The 16,369-nt window shown below is 39.0% G+C and overlaps 1 protein-coding gene across 3 annotated transcripts in view; it reads right to left on the reverse strand.

Moving 5' to 3' along the window:
* Positions 1-16,369, reverse strand: part of ARHGAP28 (Rho GTPase activating protein 28) — a 220,910-nt gene that overhangs the window by 169,943 nt on the left and 34,598 nt on the right. For 2 of the 3 annotated variants that reach the window (XM_077778095.1, XM_077778094.1), the window contains exon 1: positions 16,167-16,359. The exons of the other annotated variant lie outside the window; for it this stretch is intronic. In XM_077778095.1, coding sequence (XP_077634221.1) covers positions 16,167-16,342 — 176 coding nt within the window. In that variant the 5' untranslated portion in view covers positions 16,343-16,359. Of the gene's footprint in view, positions 1-16,166; positions 16,360-16,369 lie in introns of those variants that run through there. 3 annotated transcript variants of the gene reach the window in all.

Consider the following 16,369-nt stretch of genomic DNA (forward strand, 5'->3'; position numbering starts at 1 on the left):
AATATATGCACATCACATAGTATATATCCACATGTCTAACTCAAACACCATTTCTTCAATGAAGCAAATCCTGTATTCTCTCCAGTAATGAGTTCAAGCCCCGCAGTGGGCTCCATGCTGGGTGTGAAGCCTACTTAAACACACACACACACACACACACACGCAAACACACAGAGAAAATATTCAACAACATGTTCAGACATCTTGGAAGTCTCTGCTTTATTCAAATTGCATTAAATTTATTCTAATGTACCAATATAAATAGAAATATTAAATCTAGTATACATATTGATAAAAAGGTAAAATATCAGTGAATGGTCTCTTTAAACTTGAACAAAAAATAAAAATAAAGTGCTGTGGCAGCCTTAAATGGTATCCAACATTCCTATTAATTGGGCTACCAATTTATGATCATCAGAAAAATCAGTTCTGCTTACTGGACAGGCTCTCTTTTTCAAAGAAAGGCTGAAAGACAAACAGTTACTGATATACCAATACCGATTTGGGTAGGCTGGTTGAAATAAACCAAACTCTCAGTAACTGAAGCCACTAACAGTGGCCACAACTTGGGCTTACTGCACAGACAGCTTAAGTACCTGAGAGATCAACTAAATAAGCAAAATTAAGAAGTGGAAAGGTGTTATTATGCAATTAGCACAGATCTAAAGCCATGTTTTGGTTAAACATCTAGGAGTATCTAATTACCTTCATTTCTAACTTACTAAGAGAGGAAAACAGAATTAAGTGTTCAAAGAATCCCTAAAGATCAACTAATCAATGGAACCCTTCCATTATCCAAATAAAGAAACGGGTGTGAACTGTGTTCAATCTGACCATAATCATTTCACCCAGAGTGCGCATGGACTCAGACTCCCCTCACCCAGCCTGAGTGATACCAGGAAGTGGCTGTTATGCCTTTTCCTCCCACAGGCTCTTTTGCCAAAGACACTTCCTGCTCGCATTCCTCACTGATCTGTGCTTATCCTTTTTTTTTTTTTTCAATGAAAGTTTAGTTGACAGCCAGTGTTGAATTAGTTTCAGGTGTACAACATAGTGGTTCGACAATCGATACACCGTGAAATACATTGCCGTAAGCGTAGTCGCCATCTGGCGCTATATGACATTATTAATCATATTATTGACTATATTCCCTATGCCGAACTTTTTATCCCTAAGACTTATTTAATTTATATCTGGAAGCGTATGCTCACTCTTGGAGACTTTACTTACACATCCTCTGTTCTCCTAGAGAACCCCACTCATTGTTCCTCCATCATTCTTTTCACCATGAAATACCAAGTGTCCACACTGGGCCACTGGGCTAGGGGCACAGAAGGAGAGGCGGCCTGTCTGTCCTCAGTGAGCTGCACTTCAGAGGCAGCTGAAATAACCTGTGAGGAAGTCTGTCTATTCTCACTGATGGATGGACTATTAACCATTTTTGTAGTCCCAGAACCCAACATATGGTATACAGAGGCTTAAAAGATGCTTGTTCAACTTTACCTTTATTGTGAAAATTGGAGTTTAAGTTCTTGTTTTAATGAGTAAAATAACCCTTAAGCAAAATTTAACCTTTAAAATGGGAGGGTTTCTTTAGCTTCTCTTCATGACCCGTTTCTGACTTTCATGTATCTAGGCATACTCTTTTACAACTGTCACCAGTTTTTTATTTTTATTAATTATTCTTCACTTCATACCATATTGCCATGAGTTTATATTAAACTATGAGTAAAGGCTAATTCAGTGGATCCCGAGAAAGCAGGTAGCATGTAAAATCAAAACAGTATATTCCCTAACAGATTACCAATCCAAGATTTCTAATGCTTTTAGGGTAAAAAATCGTAGCAAATTCTGAAAATATCATCATATATTTGAGAGATTATTAATTATTATGAATGAATTGTTCATATATATAGTACCTAGCACTGTATTAGGCCAGGGATACTGAGAAGAGGAACACATGGCCCTGGGCATCAGTAAACTCCCGGCCTTTAGAGAAGTCAGCTACAGAAGCGCTGCTACTAGCTAGTGGGGGAAGTGCAATGCCAGAAGAATGAGTGAGGTAGATAGAGAAGGCACAGCAATAGATATGCCCAACTTGATTTGAGGGGGAGGCAGGCAGGGAAGAAGATGTCACAAAAGAAGTGATGCTCAGATTTTAGAAGATTTCCCTGGTAGCTCCCTGACCACAGGACAGATCTCATGTCCACATTTCAGCCTCCACTACCTTCCATCAGCAACCATTTGTTAAGACTCTATGGAGCACCAGGCCCTAGGATGGGGGAGGGGAAGGTAGTTAAAAATTCTGCAACGAAGAAAACAGAGAATATTCTTGTCTTAACAGGGGTTCTCTACTACTGTGGGGCTGGGGTTAAAGTTTTATCCTATATGCAAAAAAGTTATGGTCAAAAAATTTTAAATAGGACCAAATGTGTTTGAGTCTTGCATTTTAGAAATCTAGGTTTCTTTCTTGACTTTGATGGAATTTTCAGCCTTTTGGGGTAAGTTTTAAAAGCTCCCTCCTTTGGTATGCCTTTTCTCTCTCTGTACCTTCCCATAAGCTAAATTTTTATAATAGGTTCTACTTGCTCTGTTTCCTCACCTCACCCTTCAACCTGCAGCAAACTGGCTTCCACCTCTACAACGTTATTAAATCCACTCTAGCCAAGATCTTCACTGCTATCCTCCCTACAAACCCGCGGGGCGGGGGGAGGATTTTCAGTTTTAACATTATTGGTCATTTAGCTACCCCTCATAAGGCTGTCCACTCATTCTAAACCCAATGCCTTGATGTCCAGAATGCTCCTAGTCTCTTGATCTCCCAATGCTCTCTCTGCCCTTCCCTATTTGGCACCGCTCCCCAGGTTTCTACCTTTGTTCCTCTGCCCTCTCTACACTCTATTCTCCCTGCCACATTGCACGCAGTACTGGTTTTAATTCTCTCCTGAATGCAGACATCTCTAATGAATAAAGAGCTTAGAATCTTCAGCCTTGATCTCCCTCCCAAGCTGCCAGCAGGTAGAGCCAACTACCAGCTGGACATAGACACTCAGTATAATTTTCAATTTTCACCTGCTAGACTCATCTCCCCATCTACAATCTGCTCATCCACCAGAATTCTCAATTTCAGTTAATAACACTTCAAAACAGAAACCCAAGTAATTTTCTCCTGGCCCCCAGTATGCATCTAATCATCGAATTATACCAACTCCATCGCTTGTTTCTCCTCCAGAATCCACTACTCCCTTTCCTCTGTACTCCCACAACCCCTTATCATCTTTACTTGAACAAAGGCATTATCCTTCTAAATTATTTCTCTACCCCTAGTGTTGGTCCTCCTTAGAACAATCTTTTACACTCCCGAGAAATAAGAAGACTGCAAGCCAACAGTTGTAAGATTATAGTTGTGATTTTATGGTTTTGAATTCAATACCTCTGAATCCAGCCTAAAAGAATAAGAATGACCTGAATTGGGTATGAACAGGTTGGAGATGGAGAGTGGAAGAAACAGAAGAGAGAACAAACCACATTAAAATCTGGTTTACTAAAGAGAGTTCCTTCTTAAGACACATAGAGTCCTTCTATAGGCTCTAAAGAAAATTGGTGCTAATTTTTTTTAATTACCATAATAAGAACTACTTTAGAGTCTGGATAAGTATCATGTTTGTTTAAGATTGGTATAATAGAAATCAGCTTCACTCAGGCTTCTGCTAAGCAGTGACTCATGTTGTTTTAGCTGGTGTTGACTCACTGCCCCACAAAGGATGACACAGCTTTAAATAGGCAGAGCATGGCCTGCTTTTTCCAATGACATGCTTCCAGCAACTATAAGAGGTAGGGGTCCTCTAGTGCGGAGCTTTCTGCAACTAAGCACAATTCAGACTTTACAAAAACAGTTGCCCGGTCGACCTTGTAATCACTGAGCTTTATAAATGAGGAGCGAGAGAAGTTAAGTTGTGGTATGCTAAAAATCACAGGGGCCAGGCATCCTCTGTTTTTCAAAACAAAATCTGCGGAAACTTACAGTCAGCTCTTTTCCCATTTAATTGCTTACTCTATTGAGGTCAGCAAATGTTTTTCTTTAAGATTCCAATGAAAAGCCACAACAAGTATGTTTTCAAGACTCTCCACGTTAACTTAGTGAGATAACGTAAGGGTAGCTGTAACCATGTTTGAAAGGAAGCTGAGGAAATGCCATTCTCATAATTGTTGCCACCTTTTCTCTGCTTCTATACCCTTAATGTTTCCCAGTGAGAGAGCCAGTTTCCCCTGCTGCCATGATTTCCGCGCTGTTAACCTGACTGCTCCAAGAACACAGGAGACCACGTTGTGGGCCTGCGCGGGTGACCAGGGTCAGCAGAATGAATTCAGAGTCTGGCTCAACAAGTTGATTACTCCTATGAAGCTCTCAGCAAGACACTTTCCCACACTTGGCTTCCCTCTCGTGCCACAGAGATTGTTCCTTGCAGTCTTTACTCATGAGTCTTTCAGGATGCTTCATTCCTGTTTGTAACACCCTCTGAACTCTCTGGCTGGTTAAGAATAGTTAGAAGAGACTCCTAACAGCTGTTAGCAGAGAAGTCAGGGCCATGCTGCTTACATATAACTACAATGACTGTCGACCTGAGTTTATCAAAATGAATACCTTGTGAAATAAACATAAGTGCACGGAGCCAGAGGCCATTCTGACTCTGACCTCTCCAGATGACTCAAGGCTAGGCGACTTTGGGCCCTGAAATAATTTTCAAAATAGGAATCCTTGGAGAGCAATTTAAGTCAGCATTATCCATTGCTCCAAGATCACTGATGGATAAGAGCTATGCTCTCAGACTTGGGGAAGGCAAAAGCATGGCTCAGAGGTCTGGACTGCCACAACCTCCCTTATCGTATCTAAATTTTTGAGCAAGATTTAGAACAAAACTGATCCTCACAGAAGTACGGTCTAAAACCTGGATTGGTCTCTTGGTTGGCTTCAAACCACGGCAAGGCAAAAACCTGACTGAATACTGGGAGAGAAAATAGGAATGACCCAATAATTCTCATGGAGTTTTGTTTCTCAACTTGCATTAAGATTTCTTATATTGTAGCCTTTTTCACAGAACTATAACAAAAAATCCTACAATTTATATGGAACCACCAAAGACCATGAATAGCCAAAACAATCTTGAGAAAGAAAAAACAAAACTGGGGGCATCACAATTCTGGACTTCAAGTTATTTTACAAAGCTGCAGCCATCAGAACACTGTGGTGCTGGCACAAAAACACACACATAGATCAACAGAATAGGAAACACAGAAATAAAGCTACAATTATACGGCCAATTAGTCTTCAACAAAGCAGTAAAGAATATATAATGGGAAAAAGTATCTTTTTAAAAAAATTTTTTAATGTTTATTTTTGAGAGACAGAGAGAGAGAGAGAGAGAGATTGAGAGAGAGCAACTAAGCACAAGTGGTTGATGGGCAGAGAGAGGGAGACACAGAATCCGAAGCAGGCTCAAGGCTCTGAGCTGTCAGCACAGAGCCTGATGCAGGGCTCAAACTCACAAGTTGTGAGATCATGACCTGAGCCGAAGTTGGGTGCTTAACCAACTAAGCCACCCAGGCACCCCAAAGACACAACAAATGGTGTTGGGAAAACTGGTCCACTACATGCAAAAGAATGAAACTGGATCACTTTCTTAAACCATACACAAAAACAAGCTCAAAATGGATTAAAGACCTAAATGTGAGGCAGGAAAGCATAAAATTCCTAGAAGAGAACACAGGCAGTAATTTCTCTGACATCAGCCCTAGCAACATTTTTCTAGATATGTCTCCTGAGGTAAGAAAAATAAAAGCAAAAATAAACTATCAGGACTACATCAAAATAAAAAGCTTCTGTAGAGCGAAGGAAAAATTCAATAAAAGTAAAAGGCAATCTACTGAATAGGAGAAGATATTTGCAAATAATATATGAGATAAAGGGTTAGTATCCAAAACATATAAAGAACGGATACAACTCAATACCCAAAATACAAATAATCCAATTAAAAAATGGGCTGAAGGCATGAACAGACATTTTTCCAAAGAAGACATCCATATATCCAACAGACACATGAAAAGATGCTCAACATCATTTATCATCAGGGAAATACAAATCAAAACTACAGTGAGATATTATCTCACACCTGTCAGAATGGCTAAAGTAAAACATATAACAGGGACACCTGGTGGCTCAGTCAGTTGAGCATCTGACTTCGGCTCAGGTCATGATCTCACAGTTTGTGGGTTTGGGCCCGGCATCAGGCTTGCCACTGTCAGTATGGAGCCTGCTTCAGATCTGTACCTCTCTCTCTCTGACCCTTTCCTTGCTCACTCGCTCGCTCTCAAAAATAAGTATATCTTTATAAAAAGATATAACAAACAAGTGTTGGTAAAGATGTAGAGAAAAAGATGGGGCACCTGGGTGGCTCAGTCAGTTAAGCATCCAACTTCAGCTCAGGTCATGATCTCAGGGTAAGTGAGTTCAAGCACCACACTGGGCTCTGTGCTGACAGCTCAGAGCCTGGAGCCTGCTTCAGATTCTGTGTCTCCCTCTCTAACCCTCCCCTGCTCTCACTCTGTCTTTCTCTTCCTCAAAACTAAATAAACATTAAAAAAAAATTTTTTTTTTTTAAGATGTGGAGGAAAAGGAAGCCTCCTGCACTGTTGGTGGGAATGCAATGTGGTACAGCCACTGTGGAAACCAGTACAGAGGTTCCTCAAAATTTAAAAATACAACTACCCTAAATCTAGTAATCGTACAACTGGTATTTACCCAAAAAATACAAAAACACTGATTCGAAGGGACACAGGCACCCCTATGTTTACAGCAGCATTATTCACAATACCCAAATTATGGAAGCAGCCCAAGTGTCCATCAACAGATGAATGCATAAAGAAGATGTGGTGTGTATGTACGTATGTATGTGTGTGTGTGTGTGTGTGCATGTGTGTACACAAATATATAATGGAATATTATTCAGCCATAAAAACAATGAAATCTTACCATTTGCAATGACATGTATGGAGCTAAAGAGTATAATACTAAGTGAAATAAGTCAGTCAGAGAAAGACAAATACCATATGATTTCACTCATATGTGAAATTTATGAAACTAAACAAACAAACAAGCAAATGAAGGGGGTGGGAGGAATAATCCAAGAAACAGACTCAACTATTGAAAACTGATGGTTACCAGAGGGGAAGTGGGCAGGGGGATGGGTGATATAGGGGATGGGGATTAAGGAGGGCACTTTTTGTGATGAGCACAGGGTGTTGCATGGAAGTGATGAATCACTATATTGTACATGTGAAACTATCATAATACTGTATGTTAACTATGCTAAAATAAAAAAAATAATTAAAAAATAATTTATTGGAGCTCCCCTTGAAAGGAAGAGAAAGAAATAAAAAAGGAATTATGCTGAGTCAAATTGCAAGGAATGAAGTGAAAAAAATATTTTAACCACAGAAATCTATCTTAGTAGTTAAAGAAAGCAATTAATAAAACTAAAATGAAAAGTTCTAAGAGCTACTTACTAAGAACATCAACCTAAGGATTAAAGCATTAAAAACTGTNAAAACCACAGGAAGATTTTCTGTTACCAATTGCTTAAATCTCACTTTCTTGGTCAAACTAAATGACTTCTCCAGCACGTTTTGTCTACTTTAAAAAAACTATTACCTAAGATTGCATGATGGGCAAGAATACAGCTTTTAAATTAATGGAAAAAAATTCTAACATTGCTCTTGCTTCAAGTGATAACAAAATGTTTCAAACTATTTCTATCCCTTCATATTTAACCCACTGCATGCTTATTACATTAAAACAGAATTAAGATGATTGCAAAAGGAAGGACTAAGTCAAAACCTAGTATTTGTAACACCTACTATGTGAAAATTGCTAGTTTGCTAAGGAGGACACAATAATAATACTGTCCCTGCTCTCAACTAACCTATGATCAAACTGAGACAGGAAAACACTAAATCCATACTATACTAAATTATGTTTCAAGATGTAAACAATAGGTTAAAAGCACCGGTTTTGGAAGGGCTGGGTGGGAGTCATTATCTCATTGTGTGACCTTGGGATACTTCTCTGTGCCTTACCTCCTTCCTAGTCCCAGGACTACTGTAAGGATTAAATAATATATGTTAAGCTAAATAAGTTCTCAATAAAAATAGGCCTTAAAAAAAAAAAAGAAATGACATCATAGGACACTACATGATTAACTGCCAAATGATCATTCTGTTATGACAGGTGAAAACTCTCTGGCTACCTACTGTTAAGGAAATTTGCTGGAAAGAAGTTTAGTCCATACTTCTCTGACTACATTTATCCTCTTTTGTTCGGCTCTTCATTTCCAGCTACTTATATATGGGTTTAGTTCCAACCACAGATGTGTCAACTTTCATTACTGTGTGAATTTTTAGATGTGGTAATGAGGGTAGGGAAGTGTCAAGGGAAGAGATCAAATGTCATATTATTAATTACAATGCCATTTTTGTACTTTCAACATTTTTTCTAAGCACCTGTCAGCTATCCCTACAGATCTGAAAATATAAAAACACTGATGGATCTTTGTATAAAGGCAAATGTGTTGGCCAGCATTTTCTAAATTGATTTTCATCAATGAATACTCAATAGGAAAGTTTAGAGGAATTCTTATCTCTATACATTACAGATGTACAAAAGTAAATTTTGTGGCCAACCGCATTTAACATAGATGTAGAGACTTCTCTCTTATACATAAGATAATCAGCACCCCAACTAAGAATTACTAAAATAGTATAGATAAATCTCAAGTGTTTGACAATTTTAAAATTCTGCACACTACTCTGTCTTTAGCTTCCTGTCCTCTCCATTGTGTGCCTGTATGCAGTCATCATCTATCAATCTGAGGGATCACAAATGGAATGCAGAGGTTTAATTAGTTTTTAAGAGTAACATGAGACAAGGCAGCTGGTTCTCTGAGTGATACTTAGTATATGTTCTCCCACCCTTGGAATCACTGAGCACTTAATGCCTGTCAAAGGCATAGTTTTATCTGTAAGACTCATTTATTGAAGAGTAACATAACACATTTGATACTGAAAGAATGTGAACCCCAGATATTTAAGATGAATATGTAGTGAAACAATCTACTACTTTCTTTAGTTCCCATTTTAGAGAACTGGATGTGTTATTATTTTGTTCTGAAGTTCATCCCCTAGTAATCACAAAGAAATGGGCACATGAGATTCCATGGGTGAAGAATGACACATTATACAAAACTCACTAACTCCAGTAACCAGAACACAGCAAGAAACTGAAAGGAAAAAAGTAAATCAAGAAACACTCCAGAAACGGAAATAAATGCTATCAAAGTCTTGTGTTAGATTATACATTCTGGTCCTCTGAATAGCACTTTCTTTCCACAGTTCTTACAGCCCTGATTATCCAAGGAAAAGTAAATCATAAGGCATGTTAAAATAACAACATTAAAAAGAACAGAAGTGGGGCACCTGGGTGGCTCAGTCAGTTAAGTTTCTGACTTCAGTTCAGGTCTTGGTCCAGTGGTCTGTGAGTTCGAGCCCCTGGTCAGGCTCTGTGCTGACAGCTTAGGGCCTGGAGCCTGCTTCAAATTCTGTGTCTCCTTCTCTCTGTCCCTCCCCTGCTCACGCCTCTGTCTCTGTCTCTCTCAAAAAGTAAATAAACATTAAAAAAAATTTTTAATAAAAATAAATAAAAAAATAAGTAAAAAGAAAACAAGTATGACTAAAGGGTTTCAAGGCTGCCTTGAGAAATAATGACAAAAAATAACATTTAAATTACAGAAGACATACAATAATACACCAATGTAGGCTATTTAGGATGAAGGCCACTAAACTTTCACATCCCAATAGGGTGCCTTGACTACCCAGACCACTGTAAATTATACTGTCTTAATGACGACAGTCATTCACTAAGAAAAGGTTCATTTCTGCCCTAGATGGGCGTATGCATGACCTACAGTTTCATTCAAAGAGGCTTACAACAAAATCTATCACTTAAATGGATGACCTTATTTCTGAAATTTTCTTCCGAGAAACCCTTTATTCTCTTCCTCTGCTTTGCTCCATAACATTTATTTCTGGCTGGAACCGATGCTAACTAGAGACCACAGATTGAGAAAACAGAATAGAATTACATCAGAAATGAGATAGTTTGGTATAAGAGTGGAATGAGAAGAAATTTTGATTATATGTAAATTAAATGCTTACTTTAGTTACAATACATTTGCAAAGATTCAAATATCATCTCAGGGACACTGGTAAAAGAAAAATGTTTTCCAATAGGTACTTAGTTCTAAAAAAAACAGCCTCCATAATACTCTCCAGGCAAAGTGGGATTTGACAACTACCCTCTCTTAATTTAATTTAGTAGACTTCAGATTCGTTTTCTGACAATAATAAAATTTTGGTTCCAAAAAACCATGGAACTTTGAAAATTAGGGATTAGGTTTTATGAACTCAGACCAGATGATATGAAACCATTTTTTATATTTGGCTGATTTTTTTAAAGGAAAGGGAGATAAAACAATAAAATAAGAGAGAATAGTGAATATGGATTTTATAGTATATATAATACATCAATGTAGAAGAATTGAGAAAAAAATCAGTAGAGGTAAGTTTGAGAAGAAAACAGGAAATACTTCATAATCACAAAACATCTCCCCCAAGTTATTTATTAATTACGTAGAGGAAAATAGTAGTTCACCAGTAGAGAAACCCAGCACACACCATTTTAACCAGGTGATCAGGGCCAAACATCAACATCAGTGAGATAGATCGCCATCATGTCCCCTCCAAATATAGTGCACTTAAGAAAGGCCCAACTTCATTGTGGGAATTCTTACCCAAAATGTACAATTTCCATCTAATCATGAGAAGACATCACACCAATCCAAACTGAAGAACTTCCTACAAAGCCAGCAATCAGTACTCCAAAAGTGTCAAGGTCATAAAAGATAAAGACAGACAGTCACAGATTGGAGGTTTGGGAGGCAAAATGAAATTCAATGTAGGATCCCAAGTTCAATTCTACAACAGAAAAATTCTAATGTTAGCAGGAAAAGTGATGAAATCAAGATAAAGTCCATAGTCAACCATATGCACCCATGTTAATTTTTCACTTTTGATCATCAAACTAGGGTTATGCACAATGTTAACTAACATTAGCAGAAACTGAGTGAAGGTTACATGAAACACTCTGTACTACTTTGGCAAGTTTTCCAGAAGTCTATTCTATCAAAATAGAAAGTTAAGAAAAAGTTATCTTTATCCTCATGAATGTGATTCTACAACACCCTAGTTCCCTGAGTTTTTGTGGATACAGTAACGATTAATGATCAGGGAGAAGTGAGCAGGTTAAAAATGGACACAGCAACTGGCCAAATGTTTAGCCAAGTGACAGGATCAAAGGAAATGTGCCAGATGTTTTCCACCAGCTCCACACATGGAGGCACCTACACTCAGCAGGGGCCCCACTGTAAAAAGAAACCAGAGACATTGACTCTGGTTTTAACCATAACATAAAAAATGACCCATAAATATCTTATCCTCTCATGAGAATCCTATTTCCAGGACTGTTTCTGAATCCTCTAGAAAAAGTATTCAAAAAAAGTTTCGGCCCCAGATTTTAGTGTACCTGTGTATATGTCCAGCTCACACAGACCTATGTAAGTACTTAATTGAACAAGAGTTTGCACCTTGAAATAAATGTTTTAATTAATTTCCATCCTACCAATAAACACAGTGCTAAGAGTTGCTAAATTTAGGGTTTTTTTCCACAAAGTACAATAGTTATTTTCTAATCATCATTAATTCCATTTTAATCAAATCATTCCTGTGACTATGCGCAGTTATATTACAAAACTATATCCTCTTTATAAAAATTTTACCGTTGCTGTAGAATTAGAATTCCTAGGATAACCTTGGTTAGCTTCTTTATTTGTTTTTGAGGAAGAGCTGATTCTCTTCCTCTTCTATTTTTGTTCTCTCTCAGGAAGTTTATGGTATAACAAAATGAACATCAGAAATACTCATGGCCATTTTATACTATATACTCACCAAAAAATATTACATACATTTCCTATATATAACTTGGAAAACCTTTGAAAAACAATCTAGCCAGCTTTATCTTCAGCTACCTTTCATTCTGTAAGCGAAATCACTTTCTATGTATGTTAATATTTTCACTCTGGATTCTGAATAAGGGTCTACAAGCTCAATTTCTCTAAAAATCCCACAACTGTAATCATTTAACAAAACTAAGAATTTACAATCCTCCATTCTCTTTCTTCATTTACAAACAGAATGTAAAGATAGAATGTTTGTGAAATAAGGAATTACCTTCCCTCCTCACAACAAATAGTTAGTACTCGAGTCTTTTTCCTCTATGAATAAATTTTGGGAATTGGTACCAAGAATGTTTTACTCTCCTCTTTACATCAACAACAACTGTGATTAAAAGTGATAATGGTAGGGGTGCCTGGGTGGCTCTGTTAGGTTGAGCAAAGGACTCGTGATCTTGGTTCAGGCTGAGGTCATGATTTTGGGGTTCATGGAATCAAGCCCCAAGTTGGGCTCTACACTGACAGCACGGAGGCTGCCTGGGATTCTCTGTCTTCCTCTCTCTGCTCCTCCCCAACTCGTGCGCGCACGCGCACGCTCTCTCTCAAAATACATAAACTTTATTTTTCTTATGAGACTTTTTTTTTTAATGTTTATTTTTGAGAGAGAGCTCACACGGAGAGAGGGAGACAGAGCATCTGAAGTAGGCTCTGCTGACAGCAGAGAGCCTGACAAGGACTGGAACTCACAAACCGTGAGCTCATGACCTGAGCCAAAGTCAGATGCTTAACCAACTGAGCCATCCAGGTGCCCCAATAAATAAACAAACTTTAAAAGAAAAGTAGTAACAGTAATAACAATTAACAGGGGTGCCTGGGTGGCTCAGTCAATTAAGTGTCCAACTTTGGCTCAGGTCATGATCTTGCGGTTGTGGGTTTGAGCCCTGCATCGGGCTGTGTACTGACAGCTAGCTGCTCAGAGCCTAGAGCCTGTTTCAGATTCTGTGTCTCCCTCTCTCTCTGACCCTCCCCTGCTCGCGCTGTCTCTCTCTCTCTCTCAGAAACAAAATACTTAAAAAATTAATAATACAATTAACAATTAGTAGATGCTTCATTCGTATTGGAAACTATTCTAAGCAGCTGTAGCAAGTTACCCAAGGCCACATGGTAATAAATGTCATAGATGATGCGTGGGGTCCAGGAGCCGAGCCCAAGTCTGAGTAACTGGCAAGTACATTTTCTTCTGGCTACTTATTTTTCAATAAACTAAAATGGGCAATCCTTACAGAGAGTGCAGTAGCCACCCGGCCCCCAGGCTGCAGAGTTCCAGGGGGAGGCAGTGCAGTAGCCTGCAGAGCTGGGGGTACCCGTCATGGAGCAGCTATTACTCAGTTCCAGCCAGTGCTGGCACGTGGCATCAGAGCCCTGAGTCGCTAGATCCTCTATTTTTTTATTATTACTTTTAAGGAGAAGCTGACAATCCAGATTTACAGCTGAAGCCCCTTGATTTCAAAGTGTTGCCACCATTCCAATCTTTTTTTTAATAAACCTACTGGTGTGAAAGATAAAGGGCCACATTCTCAAGGCAGGGACATTGTCTTATCCATTCTTGTGTTACAAAAGCATAAGGCGTGGCTGGCACACAGTAGGTGCAAACTGGCGGACTTCTGTTATTTAAAATCCTGCCATTTTATCTTGGCCATTTTATAATCTTGGTCAGAATTCATTAATTTATTAATGAATAAATAATACATCTTTGTGTATTAATGAATAAATCAACACATCTTTACTGAGCTACCACAATGCTCTAGGCACTTGGGCTACAGCAGTGCACAAAAGAGAATAATGAAGAGAGGAAGAGAGAGAGAGAGAGGCTGAGATTATATTTTAGTGGGGAAAAATAGGCCCTCCAAAATCAAAAGCACATAAAGTCAGATAGAGTGGAGGCTTGGAAAATGGGAAGATGGTTTGCTTTGAATTGAACCGTTGCTACTCGGAGCTCAGGAATGATGACACAATAGTCCATGCTTCCTAGTTTCATGCTGGTCACTCCTCCACAAATATGTTACACATATGTAAGCAATTTAAAGGAAAGCGGATTCTTGAAAGACAGAGTCCTTTCTTCGTAAGTGGAACAATATGATCTTGCTCCTTGGCTTGAAAGGAAGTATTGATCAGCAGTTAGCGAGTCAAAGGTTAATAACTCAGTCCTGATTATTTCTGTTATCAGACTCATGATTGATGGTGTCCTCTGGCTCCGTGTAAATACAGGAACTTCTTTTTGATTGTTGTCACTGGGAACCAAAGAATTAAGCTATTCTCTCGTGATTTAGTTGCAGGGGACAGGGTCAACTATCTCCTGCATCAGAGAGTGAGTGGTACAAAGGTTCCTATAGAGAGGGTGCACACGGTCACCAGAAATGAAAACGTGGAGCAACATAAACCTAGTGGGCAGCCACCACCACCACCGTATGACAAAACGCTAACCATGACACACAACTCTTTTGCTCTCCTGCATTATCATTCCACACGACCACATGCTGAGTTAATGGAACTTCTCCAGTTAGCTTTGGAAACGGACGCAGTTTCGGAAGGCCCAAATGGCACAACCTGGCTATTGGTCCCAGACAGCTGCTGGCAGTTACAGACAGGGCGGCTACAGTAGGACCACCTAAAAATGCACAAATAAGGCCCTGCTTCTCATCACCTCACTTATATCTAGTGAGTTACTCATAATCTAAGTCAAGAGTCAAGGATAATGTTTAAGAAAAGAAAGCACCCTAAAGACAAATACAAGTTTGTATCTTCAAGTAGCCTTTAAAACACTGTGTTCCTAAAGCTGGAAGAAAAATGTTGCTTCCTTACTGTCTTGACATAAAAATAAGATTTCACTCAACCTGCTCTTTTTGGAAGAAACAATATTGTCTTTGTTAGTCAAGCCTAACATAGATCTCATGCCAATGTAGTTTGTTCTTCTCATGGTTACTAGCCAAAAGGATATTCCTTGAAATAAAATCACAATCTGCTGAAAGCCTCACAAATCAATTAGGAGACAGAAGTAATCATTATCACATAACTAATGAGAGAAGTATGAGAAAAAGTAAATGAAAATATACTTGATGCAAAAAAGCATGTCAACCCTCATACTTCCCGCTGGTAAAGAAAACCATTCATCAGTGAATCCATCGTAAATAATTAGCTACATTTAAACAAGCAAAACTTCCCCTAAATAGGAGTCGGATAGCAAACCATCTCACCTATTATTGTAACACTTTTGTCTGCCCAGGGAAATTTTCTAAGGGTCTAACATTTTTGTTCAGTTAATGGAAGTCACATTGGCCTTGATCTTGCATCAAACAGATGAACATTGATACAGAGTAATTTAACATAGATCCCTGCTTTATTAAATCGAAAACACACATAATGAGATAGTTATAGACTTCTACTGACCCAAAAGAAATAAATGATAATTGCATTTACAGCATTGGGTCAACATCAGCAATAATTAAATAATACCAATATTATTTATACACTTGAGCGGTTTTTAAAATCTAGAAATAAAACTGTCTTTAGAAGTCTCTCGGACTGACTTTTTAGACACTCTCTCCAGCTATGCTTTAGCTCAGGTGGCATGCAGTTACTAAAGAAACTCTCAACAGTATTCGAAGATTTAGGACAATATATTCAAAAAATTTCCCTTTTCTGCTTGTGCCTCATTTCCAATGATTTTTTAAAAATAATCTCCAATATGTCAATGGATTCATTTGGCAGAAATGAGGCATACGCTTATTTATCAAGTTGTATCAAGAACACAGCTCAGCTGCTAACCTCGGCTAGCCAAGGATTTTAACCATTGTCGGCTGAGACTTCTTGCATTTCCCACTTGCAGTCAAAGACAATACAAAGAACAGTAGGCTGACTCAACTAATCCACCAAAACTTGAAACAACAATGAGTGATGGTGCTCTTATGCCCTGGCAGAAAACACAGCCAGGAGGTGAAAGCCCCAAGCCCGGGAAACCTTCGCTCCATTCGGAGCAGCTTTGGGTACCTGCTGCCCGGGTGGCTGGCGGCGGCCCTGGGCGCACAGCGCGGCTCGGAGTTGGGCGGCTGAGAGCGAGCGTACGAGTGGTAGGCGGTCAACACCACGCCGCCCGAGTCCTCCACTTCCATCGTCAGCCGTGCATGTCCCCGCTCCGGCCCGAGAACAAAGGCGGGGACCAGCATGGACCAGCGCACCCGGCCCGGTCACCG

This window comes from Crocuta crocuta, unplaced genomic scaffold (assembly GCF_008692635.1).
Source record: "Crocuta crocuta isolate KB4526 unplaced genomic scaffold, BGI_CrCroc_1.0 scaffold26, whole genome shotgun sequence".
NCBI lineage: Eukaryota > Metazoa > Chordata > Mammalia > Carnivora > Hyaenidae > Crocuta > Crocuta crocuta.